The sequence below is a fragment of the Oncorhynchus masou genome, chromosome 11 (genome assembly GCF_036934945.1).
Source record: "Oncorhynchus masou masou isolate Uvic2021 chromosome 11, UVic_Omas_1.1, whole genome shotgun sequence".
In the NCBI taxonomy this organism is placed as follows: domain Eukaryota; kingdom Metazoa; phylum Chordata; class Actinopteri; order Salmoniformes; family Salmonidae; genus Oncorhynchus; species Oncorhynchus masou.
The window spans coordinates 15,819,117-15,835,182 of NC_088222.1; the positions used below are offsets into that span (position 1 = coordinate 15,819,117).

Genomic DNA, 16,066 nt, shown 5'->3' on the forward strand with positions numbered 1-16,066 from the left:
GCACTTTGTATTTGAAATGATACAATGACGAGGTCAAAGTGCATACTATCAGCTATAATTCCCTTATATGTGTATTAAAGTAGTCAAAAGTTTAGTATTTGGTCCCATATTCCTAGCACGCATTGACATACTGTAGTCATGGTCCTCCTCTCAATAAATCCCATTCATTTTGTCCCTACCGAGTTACAAACTAGCTCTGGAAGCAATATCAGCACAAGAAATGTGCTGACGTTTCATGAAATGGGTTTCCATGGCCACACACCCACACACAAGCCTAAGATGACCATGGGCAATGCTAAGCATCGGCTGGAGTGGTGTAACGCTTGTCATCATTGAACTCTGGAGCAGTGGAAACGCTTCTCTGGAGTGATGAATCACACTTCACCATCTGGCAGTCTGACGGATGAATCTGGGTTTCAAATCAAATCAAATTTTATTTGTCACATACACATGGTTAGCAGATGTTAATGCGAGTGTAGTGAAATGCTTGTGCTTCAAGTTCCGACAATGCATCCTGGCGGATGCCAGGCGAATTCTGCCTGCCCCAATGCATAGTGCCAACTGTAAAGTTTGGTGGTGGAGGAAAAATGGTCTGGGGCTTTTTCATGGTTCAGCCTAGGCCCCTTAGTCCCGACCTCACTAATGCTCATGGCTGAATGGAAGCAAGTCCCCACAGCAACGTTCCAACATCTAGTGGAAAGCCTTCCCAGAAGACTGGAGGTTGCTATAGCAGCAAAGGGGGGGCCAAGTCCATATTAATGCCCATGATTTTGGAATGAGATGTTCGACGAGCAGGAATCCATATACTTTTGGCCAAGTAGCGTATTATGTTTGAACCAGAGTTAGCTAAACACTGCTAATTTCCATCCACAGACCCAAAATAAACATATCTATATTGAACAAAAATGACATGCACATAAATGCAACATGTAAAGTGTTGGTGCCATGTTTCATGAGCTGAAATAAAATACCCCATGCACACAAAAACTTAATTCTCTCAAATGTTGTACACAAATTTGTTTACATCCATGTTAGTTATTATTTCTCCTTTGCCAAGATAATCCATCCACCTGACAGGTGTGATTTATCAAGAAGCTGATTAAACAGCGTGATCATTTCACAGGTGCACTTGTTCTGGGGACAATTAAAGGTGCAGTTTTGACAATAAAAGGTGCAGTAAAATGTGCAGTTTTGTCACACAACACAATGATAATGATCATACTTTATAATAAGCTTCTTGATATGCCACACCTGTCCGGTGGATGGATTATTTTGACAAAGGCTGAAAGTCAAGGTACTGGGTGGAGGCTGGCTAGTGATGGCTATTTAACAGTCTGATGGTCTTGAAATAGAAGCAGTTGCCATATCAGGCGGTGATACAGCTCGACAGGATGATTTCAATGGCGCATCTGTAAAAGTTTGTGAGGATCTTAGGGGACTAGCCAAATTTCGTCAGCCTCCTGAGGATGAAGAGGCGCTGTTGCTCTTTGTTCACCACACTGTCTGTGTGGGTGGTCCCTTTCAGATCATCAGTGATTTGTACGCCGAGGAACTTGAAGTTTTTCACCTTCTCCACTGAAGTCCTGTCGAAGGGGATAGGGGTGTGCTCCCTCTGCAGTCTCCTGAAGTCCAAATCAGCTCCAAGTTTGTTGTCTGCAAACTTGATTGAGTAGAAGCGTGCGTGGCCACGCAGTCATTGGTGAACAGGGAGGACCGGGGCAGGCTGAGCATGCACCCTTGTGGGTCCCCTGTGTTGAGGATCAGTGTAGTGGAGGTCATGTTTCCTACCTTAAACACATTGGGGTGGCGCATCAGGAAGTCCAGGACCAAGTTGCAGAAGGCAGGGTTCAGACGAAGGGCCCCGAGCTTAATGATGAGCTTGGAGGTGTTAGGTTCTTATTTTTCAGAGTAAATAACTCACAGACACTAGAGAAGCTTCAAACCAAGTTTAATTCTTCTCAAAAGTTCTGTACAGCTGTAATTCAGACAACCCAACATTTCACCCATCACACATACATATATATATATATCCCACTTAAGACACTCCTTCTCTCCAATCCTTACATCTTATGGTTCCACCAGAAGAGGGTAGTAAACCTATATTACTCCCTTCAGAGGATCTGACCTCACCTTCTGACCTCAACCCCTCCTTCACCTAGTCTACAGATGTCCATCTGCTTCCCCTATAGCAATCCTTTGATCTCCTCCCATCCACCCAGCACATTCCACAGCCACTCTGTCTTTCTACAGATCTCACTCCTTAAATATACTATGCATCTGATCTATCATGTCTTCAATATGTCAATGTTCAAAATGTCAAATCCAACAGAGTGTACTATGGTGTTGTTGACCAGCTGGTGATACAATAGGACAGGTGAGAGAAGATCATTGCATGTAAATACATCTTGGCTGCCTGTGTAGAGTGAATTCAAAACATTTCAGAGAATATACAGTATCTGATTCTGTGGACATATTTTTTATGTGTTTTTTTTAAAGGTTAAAGTATAGGATAATGCCCAGATTTTTTTAAACTCTTGGCTGCTTAGATTTTTTTTCTGTGGATGAGTATGTCTGGGTAAGCCTGTCCGTTTAGTTTTGTGGAGAAGTACATGCTTTTTTAATCAAAGCACCTAAGATGAAGATGGATAGCTTGGAGAGGATGTTGTGGCTAACAGTGTCAAAGGCTTTTCTGAGGTGGAGAACTGCACCTACAACACCTCGTTTGTCCAGCTTGGCCTTGATCATCTTTAGGAGATAGCAATATACATTTTCTGTAGAGTCTGTAGAGTGACCTAAACTGCATGGGGTGAAGGGGAAAACTACCCACATTCAAGTGGGCTGTTAGCTGTTCCATAACCACTTTCTCTGCAACCTTGGATATGACAGGGAGGATACTGATTGGTCTGTAGTTGCTCACGTCATATTGGTCTGGTGATTTATATATTGGTGTTATAATAGATGATTACGATGCCGTAGGAAATGCGTTTTTCCGTATTGAAAGGTTCATTATTTGGGTGTATCAGGATTTCTTTGTACTGTTTTAGAAGTGTGCTTTGAAAGACTACAATGTCAATGGATTTAAGGTGTTTTTTTCTCCATTGACTTGTGAGGTATGCTATGTAAAGGATTAATGCTGTTTTCTTTCTTTCAGTTAGATGAAAAAATGACCGAATAAGAATAAACATTATCTCTGGTATACAGCATGCGACTCTTTCTGAAGTATGACATCATACATTATCAATGACCAAGAACACAGCTAATGATCAAAATATAATTGATTTATTTGATAAAATATGCAACAGATGGATGGTATAACATTTAAGTGTAATTATTGTCCACATCAATACACTATAGCATTGGCCAATGATAGTCATACAGGACATAGAAGGCAGATTCCAAGTTTGAATACAGAAAGACAATTACTGGAACGGACATTCCCTTAAGTGTACTTTCACATTGTTGTGGTCTGAGGGGATTTGTTCATTCTCGTCATCCTATTTATATAACTCCTACATCCATTAGGAGGAATGTAACACAGGGAAGATAAAAAGGGAACTCAGGGTGAAATATAACAGTTTCAGTTTCCCAGCAGAGGATCAGCTAATAGTTCACTTCCTCCTGTCCCAATTAAACTCCATCCCACCCAATGAAAGTCATCACATACACATAACAGGTGATAGCTCTGAGTAGGCCTGTCAGCAAAAGAGTATTCTGATTGTTCTGACACATGAAAATGAACATTTCAATATATTCAGTTCCACGGACAACTACACTGGCAGCATATGGGGTTAGTCAAGTTTAATTATGGTGCTTCTCAAAGCTCTTAACCACATTGTGGTGCATATCTAGAGACTTTTATTTCATCTTTAACTAGGTAAGTCAGTTAAGAACAAATTCTTATTTACAATGACAGCCTAAACCGGCCAAACTCAGACGATGCTGGGCCAATTGCGCCCTATGAGACTTCCAATCACGGCCGGATGTGATACAGCCTAGATTCGAACCTTAGTGCCTTAGGCCACTGCACCACTCGGGAGACCAACTACACCAACCAGCCCCAGTTGATATTTATTGGTTTGTTTTTTTAAATGATAGATGCAGTGCTACATGAAGGTGTAAGATGGGTGGGTGACTAAAACTGTTTTCATTTGGTATGTCTTCAGAGTAATCTACAGTGGTGGTACTTCCTTCCTCCACACCCCATTATAACTACACTGATAAGAAAAACATAAGTGGAATAGATGAGAGTTTATAGGACAAATTTCAAACAAAAACCCAACAGCTTTACACAAAACCATACATGTAACATTTCAAATCAGGCATGGACTGAACTTTAAAACCTATTTTGTTACTGTCAAAGTCTAATTTCTTAATTGCTTATAAAATGTTTTATATATCAGATTACTCATTTTAGGTCAGACATTTCTGACTCAGACCTGAGCCTCAGACGAGTTGGTGGCCCGTGAGAGCTGTGACTGTCCCTTGGAGTACACAGAGGAACGCAGAGTCACATCCTCGCTGAAGACCTTCTCAAATATTTTACGTAGAGAAACCCTGACCCTCTCCTTGAAGTCCTGACCCATGAACACATACAGGACAGGGTTGAGACAGCTGTTGATGTAAGCCAGAGAGATGGCCAGGGGGTCTAGAGCCCTGGCCATGACCTGGGAAGCTTCCTTGCCATACTCCATCACCAGTCCAATGACATGATAAGGCAGCCAACACACAAAGAACGCCGTCACCACAACCAAAATGATCTGGAAGGCCCTCTGGGATTTAAAGCGGCCGCTGCTCACCCTCCTACCGATCAGCATGTAGCAGACAGCGATGACCAGTAGGGGGATGAGGAAGCCGAGTATAAGCCTGGTGACGTGGATGGCTTTGATAGCCGACTGGTTGCCCTCAGTTTTGTCTTGTAGGTGATTATAGATGCACAGTGTTATGTTCATATCATCATGGACTACTATTTCTCTGTAGATCATAGAGGGGAGGCTGAGGAGCAGGGCCAGGACCCAGACCAGACCACAGAGCAGCCAGGCCAGGGTGATTCTCCGGTGGTTCTGGGCCCAGACAGGCAGGATGACCAGGGCAAAGCGGTCCAGGCTGATGAGAACCAGTGTGAAAACACTGGCGAACATGTTGAGTACGACCATGGACGGAAGAATCTTACACATAGCCTCTCCATAAGGCCAGTGAGAGTTCAGTATCATGTCAGCTATGGAGAAGGGTATGGATACACAGCAGAGAAGGTCTGCTGCAGCCAGGTTTACAAACCAGACAGTGTTGACTGTCCTCTTCATCTTCACTCCAGCTATCCAGATGACAAAGGCATTGCCTGGGATACCGAGGACACAGGCAATGCTGCAGAGAACTATGGACACCACCCATATGGATCGATGCCCTTGTTCTGACAGAGAGGTTTCATATAACGGGTCATAATACAAGCCAAACTCCCCATAACCTTCTGTGACATAATTCTCTAAGAAATTCCCATAATGCTCTGAGAAATCCATGTTGTCCCTATGGAGAAATTGACACAGAATGTCAGTCATATTCTGACTTAATCATTAAAACACAATCTATGTTCTAATGCAATGTTTCATGGCATTGAGGATTGTCATTGACGTCAAATAACCATTCATGATTGATGGAAACGGTCTATATGGCAGGTGTAACTACATCCTGGTATCAGAGCATTTCGTATTATAAGTAAATCTGAAAAATTCATTTATGTTACAAATGAATTTATGAATGTCCAGCACCCATTTTATATGTTCCAACTACAATTTGCATTATATGTTACGAATTTGCTAAATGTACAATATGTTACAAATTTGCAAAGTATGATATGTTACGAATTCTAGCTCGGTGGCTAACTTTAGCTGGCTCGCCAACGTTAGTTAGGGGTCAGGGTTAAGTTTAGGACTTGGGTTAAAGGTTTAAGGTTAGGCTTAAGGGAAGGATTAGCTAAAACGGTTTTAACACATTTTTTGCCCGCTTTGAGGATAAAAACAGTACCACCGACGTGGCCCTCTCCGAAGGACATAGGGCTCTCGTTCCCTGTGGCCAACGTGAGTAAGACATTTAAGCGTGTTAACACCTCGCAAGGCTCCCGGCCCAGACGGCATCCCTAGCCGAGTCCTCAGAGCATGTGGAGACCAGGTGGCTAGTGTGTTTACAGACATATTCAATCTCTCCCTATCCCAGTCTGTTGTCCCCACTTACTTCAAGATGTCCACCTTTGTTCCTGTACGCAAGAAAGCAAAGGTAACTGAACTAAATTACTATCGCCCCATAGCACTCACATCTGTCATCATGAAGTGCTTTGAAAGGCTAGCTAAGGATCATATCACATCACCTCTACCTTATCTGACACCCTAGAAGACCCACTTCAATTTTCTTACCGCCCCAATAGATCCACAGACGATACAGTTGCCATTACACTCCACACTGCCCTATCCCATCTGGACAAGAGGAATACCTACGTAATAATGCCATTCATTCAGCCTTCAACACCATAGTACGCTCCAAACTCATCATTAAGCTTGGTGCCATGGGTCTGAATCCCGTCCTGTGCAACTGGGTCCTGGACCTCCTGACAGGCCGCCCCCTCAGGTGGTGAAGGTAGAAAATAACACCTCCACTTCCCCGATCCTTAACACAGGGGCCCCACCATGGTGTGTGCTCAGCCCTCTCCTGTACAGCCACACAAGCTCACAGAACGAGAGCGCCGAGTGCCCAAGCGCGTAAAGATCATCTGTCCTCGGTTACAACACTCACTACAGAGTTCCAAACTGCCTCAGGAAGCAAATTCAGCATAATGTCTGTTCGTTGGGAGCTTCATGAAAGCCAAAGATCACCATGTGCAATGCCACATGTCGGATAAAGTGGTGTAAAGCTCACCACCATTAAACTGTGGAGCAGTGGAAACGCGTTCTCTGGAGTGATGAATCACACTTCACCATATGGCATTCTGACGGACAAATCTGGCTTAGGCAGATGCCAGGAGAATGCTACCCTGCCCCAATGCATAGTGCCAACTGTAAAGTTGGGTGGTGAAGTAATAATGGTCTGGGGCTGTTTTTCATGGTTCAGGCTAGCCCCTTAGTTCCAGTGAAGTGAAATATTAATGCTACAGCATACAATGCCATTCTGGATGATTCTGGGCTCCAACTCCATGGCAACAGTTAGGGCAAGGCCCTTTCCTGTTACAGCATGACAATGCCCCAGAACACAAAGCAAAGTCCATACAGAAATGGTTTGTTGAGATCGGTGTGGAAGAACTTGAATGGCCTGCACAGAGCCCTGACCTCAACCACATCATACAACTTTGGGACTAATTGGAACACTGACTGCGAGCCAGGCCTAATAACCCCAACATCAGTGCAAAACCTCACTAATGCTCATGGCTGAATGGAAGCAAGTCCCCGCAGCAACGTTCCAACATCTAGTGAATAGCCTTCCCAGAAGAGTGGAAGCTGTTATAGCAGCGGAAGGGTGGACCAACTCCAAATTAATGCCCATGATTTTGGAATGAGATGTTCGATGAGCAGGAGTCCACATACTTTTGGACATGTAGCAGTGATTCATATGTTAATGTAGAGAATATTTGCTGGTCTGTGGTGTGTGAATGTGGAGCAACCAGAAGCTGCACTTGACACATGAAATTGCTTATTCAAGTTGCTAATAAGAATGCACCCATTAAGAAAATGACTGTAAAAACTGGTAAATCCAGTTGAATTAGATGGCTCATTGATCAAAGCCGACTGATATTGCCACCTACTTTTAATTACTTTTTCATTGGCAAGATAAGCACACTTAGGGATGACATGCCAGCAACAAACGCTGACACTACACATCCAAGTATATCGGACCAAACCAAGAATTGTACTTTTGAATTCCGTAAAGTCAGTGTGGAAGAGGTGAAAGAATTGTCGTCTATCAACAATGACACGTCACCAGAGTCTGACAATCTGGATGGAAAATTACTGAGGATAAGAGCAGACGATATTTCTACTCCTATTTGCCACATCTTCAATTCAGGCCTGGAGGGAAGCTAGAGTCATTCCGCTACCCAAGAGTCGTAAAGCCCCCTTTACTGGCTCAAATAGCCAACCAAACAGCCTGTTATCAACCCTTAGTAAATTCTGGAATAAAACTGTGTTTGACCAGATAATGCTATTTCACAGTAAAAAGACTTTCAGCACGCTTATTGGGAAGGACACCCAACAAGCACAGCACCTACACAAATGACTGATGATTGGCTGAGAGAAATGATAAAATAATTGCATTGCGGGGGCTGTCTTGTTAGACTTCAGTGCAGCTTTTGACATTATCGATCATAGTCTGCTGCTGGAAAAACGTATGTGTTATGGCTTTCCACCTGATGCTATAATGTGGATAAAGAGATCCTTGTCTAACAGAACACAGAGGGTTCTTTAATGGAATCCTCTCAAACATAATCCAGGTAGAATCAGGATTTCCCCAGTATAGCTGGGGAAATGACACACCACTGATGGAGTAATGCCGGAGTGTCTATGTATGCGGATGACACAACACTATACACGTCAGCTACAACAGCGACTGAATGACTGCAACACTTAAAGAGCTGCAGTTAGTTTCAGAGTTGGTGGCAAGGAATAAGTTAGCCCTAAGTATTTCTAAAACTAAAAGCATTGTAAAACATTTACTAAACCTCAACTAAATATTGTAATAAATCATGTGGAAATTGAGTAAATTGAGATGACTAAACTGCTTGGAGTAACCCTAGATTGTAAACTGTCATGGTCAAAACATATTGATATAGTAGTAGCTAAGATGGGGAGAAGTCTGGTGCCACAAGAAAAGGACATAGGAAAATTGCAATTGGCTCAGAACATGTCAGCATGGCTGGGCATTGGATGTACTCAGAGTTAATATTAATAATATGCATGTCAATATCATCTGGCTCAAAGTGGAGGAGGTATTGACATGAACCGAGCTGTCTGCCTAAACTACTGGCTCGCAGCTTGGACACCCATGCATACCCAACAAGACATGCCACAAGAGGTCTCTTCACAGTCCCCAAGTCCAGAACAGACTGGACTGGAGGCGCAGAGTGCTACATAGAGCCATGACTACATGGAACTCTATTCCACATCAAGTAACTGATGCAAGCAGTAAATTTAGATTTAAAAAAACAGATTAAAAAAACACCTTGTGAAGCAACACAAACATAGGCACAGACATTACCAAACACACACGGATTTAGTACTGTAGATATGTGGTGGTGGTGGAGTAGGGGCATGAGGACACACAGTGTGTTGTGAAATCTGTGAATGTATTGTAATGTTTTAAACATTTTATGAACTGCCTTAATTTTGCTGGACCCTAGGATTTACGTACAGAATAATACTAAATGCTCTGAGCCTAGGCTTGTGACTAAATGGAGATACATAATAAATACAAATGTAGTGTAGCAAGTAGTTGAAAAGTTGCTAACTAGCTAAAATGATCAAGCTGTTCGTGTTATACGCCCGCCCATCCACCCTACTTTTGATTTTTCCTTAAGTAACCATCGGTCTTATGCAACCATACCAAACGTACCATGTCATTCTAAATGAGGTGTCTCGGATTTACGTACAGAATAATACGAAATGTTCTGAGACTAGGCTGGTGACTACAATGTAGTCAGAATGTTGTTTGTTAGTTTGCATAATTAGTAACTGAAGGGTACATTTCTTCTCACAACGCCACATAGCTGCTGGAAAAGGCATATACAATTTACTGCTAAGCTATTGTCTATCACATTATCTTCCATCCACAAGTAAATAACTTAAACAGGTACTACACAAAAGTTCACCTACAATTCTACTGAAAATACAAATCAAACTTACCCCATCTTTGAGCTTCCCTTTCTAAATGTTGTTTTCAGTTTTTAACCACAAGAGAGAACTGAGGCAAACCCACAGGAAACTACATCAGCAGCTGTTGATACCATCTATCCAACAACATCCGATATATACAGTAGGCAAATCCTTACTAAAGCAATTCCCCCCAATTCTAACCACAGATACATCTATTGCACATTATTGGAATAAACTCTGCTGTCATCAAATGAAAGCTGAAACGGTGGCTAGGTGTAGACTTATAGACCTACACTACATCCAAAGCATTTGTCACGGTTGATCATTAAATATTACTTTTTAAATTGCATTAAGGTTTTCATGATTACACATATAATTAGTTATATAGTTATGTTTATGATAGAGAGCAATTTGTTTATGCAAACGGCTGCGCATCTACCAGGGCCAAGATATCCTGTGGAGTGCCACAGGGTTTGGTAATTGGAATTTTGTTATTCCTAATCTATATCAAGGTCCGTGCTGCTGTGTTCCGTACTTCCCATTCTCTTTGCTGATGATACCAAATTGATTTTATTACACAAGAATTTTGATACACTAATTAATGAAGACAAATGTTCTGAATGGTTCCAGATAAACAAATTATTTTTAAAATGTACAAAAAAAATCTTTATTTTATTCACTTTATTGTATTCACAAGTAAGAATTAGAAATATTGTAAAAATATAAAGTGCCAGAATCTTAAATCGGTGGGAATTAAATGAAACAAGTCACATCCACTAGATTCCTCTGAGTTCTAAATAATGAAAAGCTATCCTGGAAAGATCATTGTTAAGGGAATTTTTTATCTATAATGACTAATTATGTATACATTTCAATCAGGATGTACTAATCAGAAGACTATTATGTTACTGTATATGTACTAATCAGAATACTAAATGTTACTGTCTTCTTTCTTGATCCCAGTACTGAAGATAATGTGTGTGTGAATGTGGTCAAGAGTTTAGAACAATGACAGTCTGTTCCTTGGGACAAATGAATGAACTATATCTAGAATGCTTATCTACACTGACTGACCTTGGCTATAGGCGAGGATGGAAGGCTTGAGAGCCATAGAGCCTTTCTACCAGTGTCAAGAAGAGACGGAACATTTAGAAAACGCTGACGTCATTTCCAGTTTATAACCTGTGGTAAAATGTGTGCGTACTCAGTACTCTCTTGAATAAAGGCTGTTACTTTACTTTAAGACCAGGGCTCTGTCCATTCCTATAAAATAAGGGTCTTACAAATTCTTATGAATTGACAGTGTTTAATTTAATCCCAATTTTAATTGGGAATTAAAGCAGAGGAATTAAATTCCTTCAACAATCATATTCAATAATTTGTCTGTAGCAAAGTGAAGAAATATTTTGGTATCATCAGACAGATTACTGGTTTGGTTAATCAAGCTTGCTTGCTCTATACTATAGTTTACTTTAGCCATATCTCAATTACTGTAACATTGTCTGGGCCAGTACATACGCCTCCTACCTACACAAATTACTCATCATACATTTGCACGACTAGCCACCTCTATTTGCCCGGTTCCGTCTGCATCTTAGTTTAAGAAACTCAATATCTTGTCTATTTATGACAATGTATGCCAAATATGCATTTTTCATCTACAAATACTCATACTTCCCAGGTACATCCTCTTTCCATTGATCATCCTTAAAATGTTTCTACAACTTGGAGTACACCTGTGGTAAATTCAGTTGATTGGACATGATTTAGAAAGGCACACACACCTGTCTATATAAGGTCCCACATTTGACAGTGCATGTCAGAGCAAAAACCAAGCCATGAGGTCGAAGGAATTGTCCGCAGAGCTCCGAGACAGGATTGTGTTGAGGCACAGATATGGGGAAGGGTACCAAAAAAACATCTTCAAAATTGAAGGTTCCTAAGAACACAGTGGCTTCCTTCATTCTTAAATGGAAGAGTTTGGAACCACCAAGACACTTCTTAAAGCTGGCCGCCCGACCAAACTAAACAATCGAGGAAGAAGGGCTTTGGTCAGGGAGGTGAGCTCCAGAGTTCCTCTGTGGAGATGGGAGAACATTCCAGAAGGACAACCATCTCTGTAGCACTCCACCAATCAGGCCTTTATGGTAGTGGCAAAATGGAAGCCACTCCTCAATAAAAGGCACATGACAGCCTGCTTTGAGTTTCCCACTCAGACCAGAAACAAGATTCTCTGGTTTGATGAAACCAAGATTGAACTCCTTGGCCTGAATGCCAAGCGTCACATCTGGAAGAAACTTAGCACCATCACTACGGTGAAGCATGGTGGTGGCAGCATCATGCTGTGGGGATGTTTTTCAGCGGCAGGGACTGGGAGACTAGTCAGGTTCGGGGCAAAGATGAACGAAGCAAAGTACAGACAGATCCTAGATGAAAACCTGCTCCAGAGCGCTCAAGACCTCAAACTGGGGCGAAGGTTCACCTTCCAACAGGACAACGACCCTAAGCACACAGCCAAAACATCACAGGAGTGTCTTCGGGAGAAGTCTCTGAATGTCCTTGAGTGGCACTGCCAGAGCCCGGACTTGAACCTGATCAAATATCTCTGGAGAGACCTGAAAATAGCTGTGCAGCGTATTTCCCCATCCAACCTGAACGAGCTTGAGCGGATCTGCAGAGAAGAATGAGAAACTCCACAAATACACGTGTGCCAAGCTTGTAGTGTCATGTCAAAGAAGACTCAAGGCTGTAATCGCTGCCAAAGATGCTTCGACAAAGTACAGAGTAAAGGGTCTGAATACTTAGGTAAAAGTTGTACTTAAAAAATATATATATACATTTGCAAAAATGTCTAACAACCTGTTTTTGCATTATCATTCAGGGGTATTGTGTTCATTGATGAGGGGATTTTTTTTGGAATAAGGCTGTAAAGTCAAGGGGTCTGAATACTTTCCGAATGCACCGTATCCCCAAAATATGTCTTTTTACAATTACATGTGACTGAAGGCATAAACATCACATGTAGGCCTATACAAAATGACATCACATAAATTAATCTTCTTTCATTCTTTCTGCCACTGTACCAGTTCCTTGCGAAATACATCCTTCCTTAGTATTGTTACTGTGCAAAACCAACAAACAGCAACATGGGCAACTTTGTGTGGCTACTTCCTCTTCTTCTTGCTTTTCCTGCTGCCCTCCCCTTGCTGGGAGCCAGAGTCTGCCACCGATCCGGGTCTTCAGTTTGGGGATCATCTCAGCACAATAGATCATCACGTATTTACCTTTGGGGACATTCAGACAGGATAATAAAGCTGTAGTACTAAAGTGTGTTTTACACAAATGTGTTGCATCCACAAACTGGAATGTGTAACATGTAGGAGGGCATTGTTAGAGAAGGACCGTAGTGCAGAACTTTCAAACATGGATCAGAGAGGAGAATCATTTTAAATAACATAAAGCAGTTGATGGTAAAACTAACTGCATTGCTTCCCATTTTACTAACTTCAGCCATAGGTCATTGCTTCTCCCCTTCACAAACAAGCACTCACGTGATGCAAACTTGTCTGAGCAGAGTTCCATCCTCCTGCTTCAGCTGTACACGCACTCTTCCTCCGAAAGTCACATCCCTGTTCCACTCTCTAGAGTACATCTCGTTCTGTGATAGATAAGTAAAATAACAATGAGAGACTTATAAATTGGGCAACACCATACCTTAACCTACTATGATTACATTTGGTCCCGTGTAGCTCAGTGGGTAGAGCATGGCGCTTGCCAGGGTTGTGGGTTCGATTCCCACAGGGGACCAGTACGAAAATATATGCACTCACTACTGTAAGTCGCTCTGGATAAGAGCGTCTGCTAAATAACTCAGTGTTTGACGATGGAAAATGGCTGTTGTGGATTCACCTAGGTTGGAGCTACTGCTACACAATGGTACTGAATGAGGAGAGTTACCCTCTTCTTTAAAGCATGTAAAAGAACAAACGTATGCAATCCATTATCTCCACAAGAACATTTACCCCCCCCTACTGTCAACACATGACGGATCTCAGCACAAGTAGGGTTCTCCACTGCCTGGTTGGGGAGACAGAGATGAAAACCAACATGTCAGACATGTCCCTCAACACTCGTGTGACAAACTACAAAAAAAAAATCTGTTTCAGAAGAGTTTGTGGTAGACCCGTGGTGGGTGTGTGTACACATTCACCAGGAAATATCTGCAAAAGCAAGTGGTCCACCATGTATTGAACCAAACAAATAAAACGAATCCTGCAGGTTTGGTTGACCTTTTCAGCGGGTATCCGTCTCCCCTCTGCAAGGGTCTTCTTTCTGTTTACATAGGAAGGGTATATGCAGATAAACCTGCAAAAGAAAGATGAGAAAATGATTACATTTCTCCTAGCAGCAGGATGTTATGCTGGCAGCATGATAGCAGATTTATTTCCTCCAAAATAAGAGTCCTCCTGCAAAGACATGTTAACTTTGGGAATATCCATTTTTGGTTTTGCACGCTAGTGCAGTACAATGGTCTTTCACAGCATCTCAACCACCTCTGGAAGAAAAAAAATGATAGTTGTACGCATTTTATTTTTTACACCACCAAGTATTTTGAAAGTTTATACAAATACTGGGATGTTGAAAGCTATTGTGTAAGCTATATTGCTAGAAATATCATTTTAATAAAAATACAACTGTTATTGGAATTACTCAGTCTGCTAAACTTAAATGGGTTTCTTGTGCTGGGCAACGGGTTTAATACAGAGTACTGGTGATTCCTTACTCCACCCACTCCTTTCACTGCAATGCAATACACATATATGGGACACTTATTGGATTGTAGAAAGATAACTTTTCTACCTGTCTCAGCTAAAGCAGGGTGGGAAATACTCAGCAGGGTATATATAATATGGGATTCCTCACTAGTCACTTATCAAATCATAATGACATTTCATCTTTCAGTCATGCCAGACTTTCTGTACATGTATGGTTCCCGTTACAGTGCTATCAACTGGCCCCAAGCGCCTCAAAACCTGCTGGCTGAGACAGATCTCGGGTAAAGAGGTGAGGAGTGGTTAATTTGCATAACTGTATAAACACTAAAAAAATAACACATACTGAAATAAGGACACTCTTCTGTATTGCATCTTCTCTAGTTTACAAGTTTAGTTTTAATTTCCCCTTATTACTCGTTTTACAGTAACACCTACGGCCCAGTCTTCATTTACCATGGTCATTTTAGGATATGGATCATTTCCAAAACAAAACAAAAATGAATTAGTGTTACAAAAACACTTTCCTTAGGTCTGTCCTGGTGGTGGATGATATTGTGCACATGCAAAACCGAGCTGGTCTCACAAGTCATGCTACCCTCCTTGCTGGTCTCACAGGTCATGCTACCCTCCTTGCTGGTCTCACAGGTCATGCTACCCTCCTTGGCTTTGTCCACTCCTGGAGACAGATGTATGTGAACTGTGTTACCACAAGGCCTTGTCCCGGACATTGTCTATTAGCCCCTAGGAACAACCTTATAGACCGTCCATCCATCGACCAGGCAGGAATAGAGTTTAAAGAACTACTCCTTGCTGCTCTGTTGAAGTGGACTCGAGTAATTACCATTACTAGTTCCACAAACACATAACATAAGTGAAACTCACAATTTCCAAGACAATGTTTTGCAAATTACTAAAACTCTGCAATGCTACTGCAATTATTTCCAGATCTTTGTCCTCAACATCCCAAGTGGCATAAATGGTAAAAATGGCTTACAATACCAAGAGCAGCTGGAATTGGAGTATAAAAGCAAAGCATGGGAGCTTGGTCACCGGAGTGATAGTTACAGGATGCCAATTTTGGTCATGCTTATCAAAGACACTTCGTTTGAGGGACTGAGGGGTACATGGGTGCAACTTGGCCTACTTCTGCTGTGATCCAAAGTGTGAGACATCTTATTTTTTTAAATGTTAAATCGTGTATTTTTTTCCTACTTAGTTTCTCTGCATTTATGCAAAGTTCAGTCCACAAATAAAAGGTGTCTAATGCGTCACAATGATTACGGGACGGGGACAGAGGCAAGGTTGGCGAGACCAATGCCACCACTGATAAACCCCCAACAGCTGTGGCTTCTCCATCAGTAGCTAAGCTAAGACTTAAGGCCACCAGTTCTATTGGACCCCCAGCAAAACCACTGCCTGCAGCTTCACCTGCTGACCCACCTGCTC

At 41.9% G+C, this 16,066-nt stretch overlaps 1 protein-coding gene and 1 pseudogene across 1 annotated transcript; both read right to left on the reverse strand.

Annotated features, from left to right (window-relative positions):
• Nucleotides 1-3,257: 3,257 nt before the first annotated feature.
• On the reverse strand, nt 3,258-10,416 carry c3ar1 (C3a anaphylatoxin chemotactic receptor). Its single transcript, XM_064977505.1, has 2 exons — nt 9,876-10,416; nt 3,258-5,520 (listed from the first exon to the last, which is right to left on the reverse strand). The coding sequence occupies exons 1-2, from the start codon at nt 9,878-9,880 to the stop codon at nt 4,431-4,433; spliced, it is 1,095 nt and encodes a 364-aa protein (XP_064833577.1). The 5' UTR covers nt 9,881-10,416; the 3' UTR covers nt 3,258-4,430.
• An 82-nt stretch (nt 10,417-10,498) lies between these two features.
• LOC135547803 (signal recognition particle 19 kDa protein-like) lies at nt 10,499-15,270 on the reverse strand (annotated as a pseudogene).
• Nucleotides 15,271-16,066: the final 796 nt, after the last annotated feature.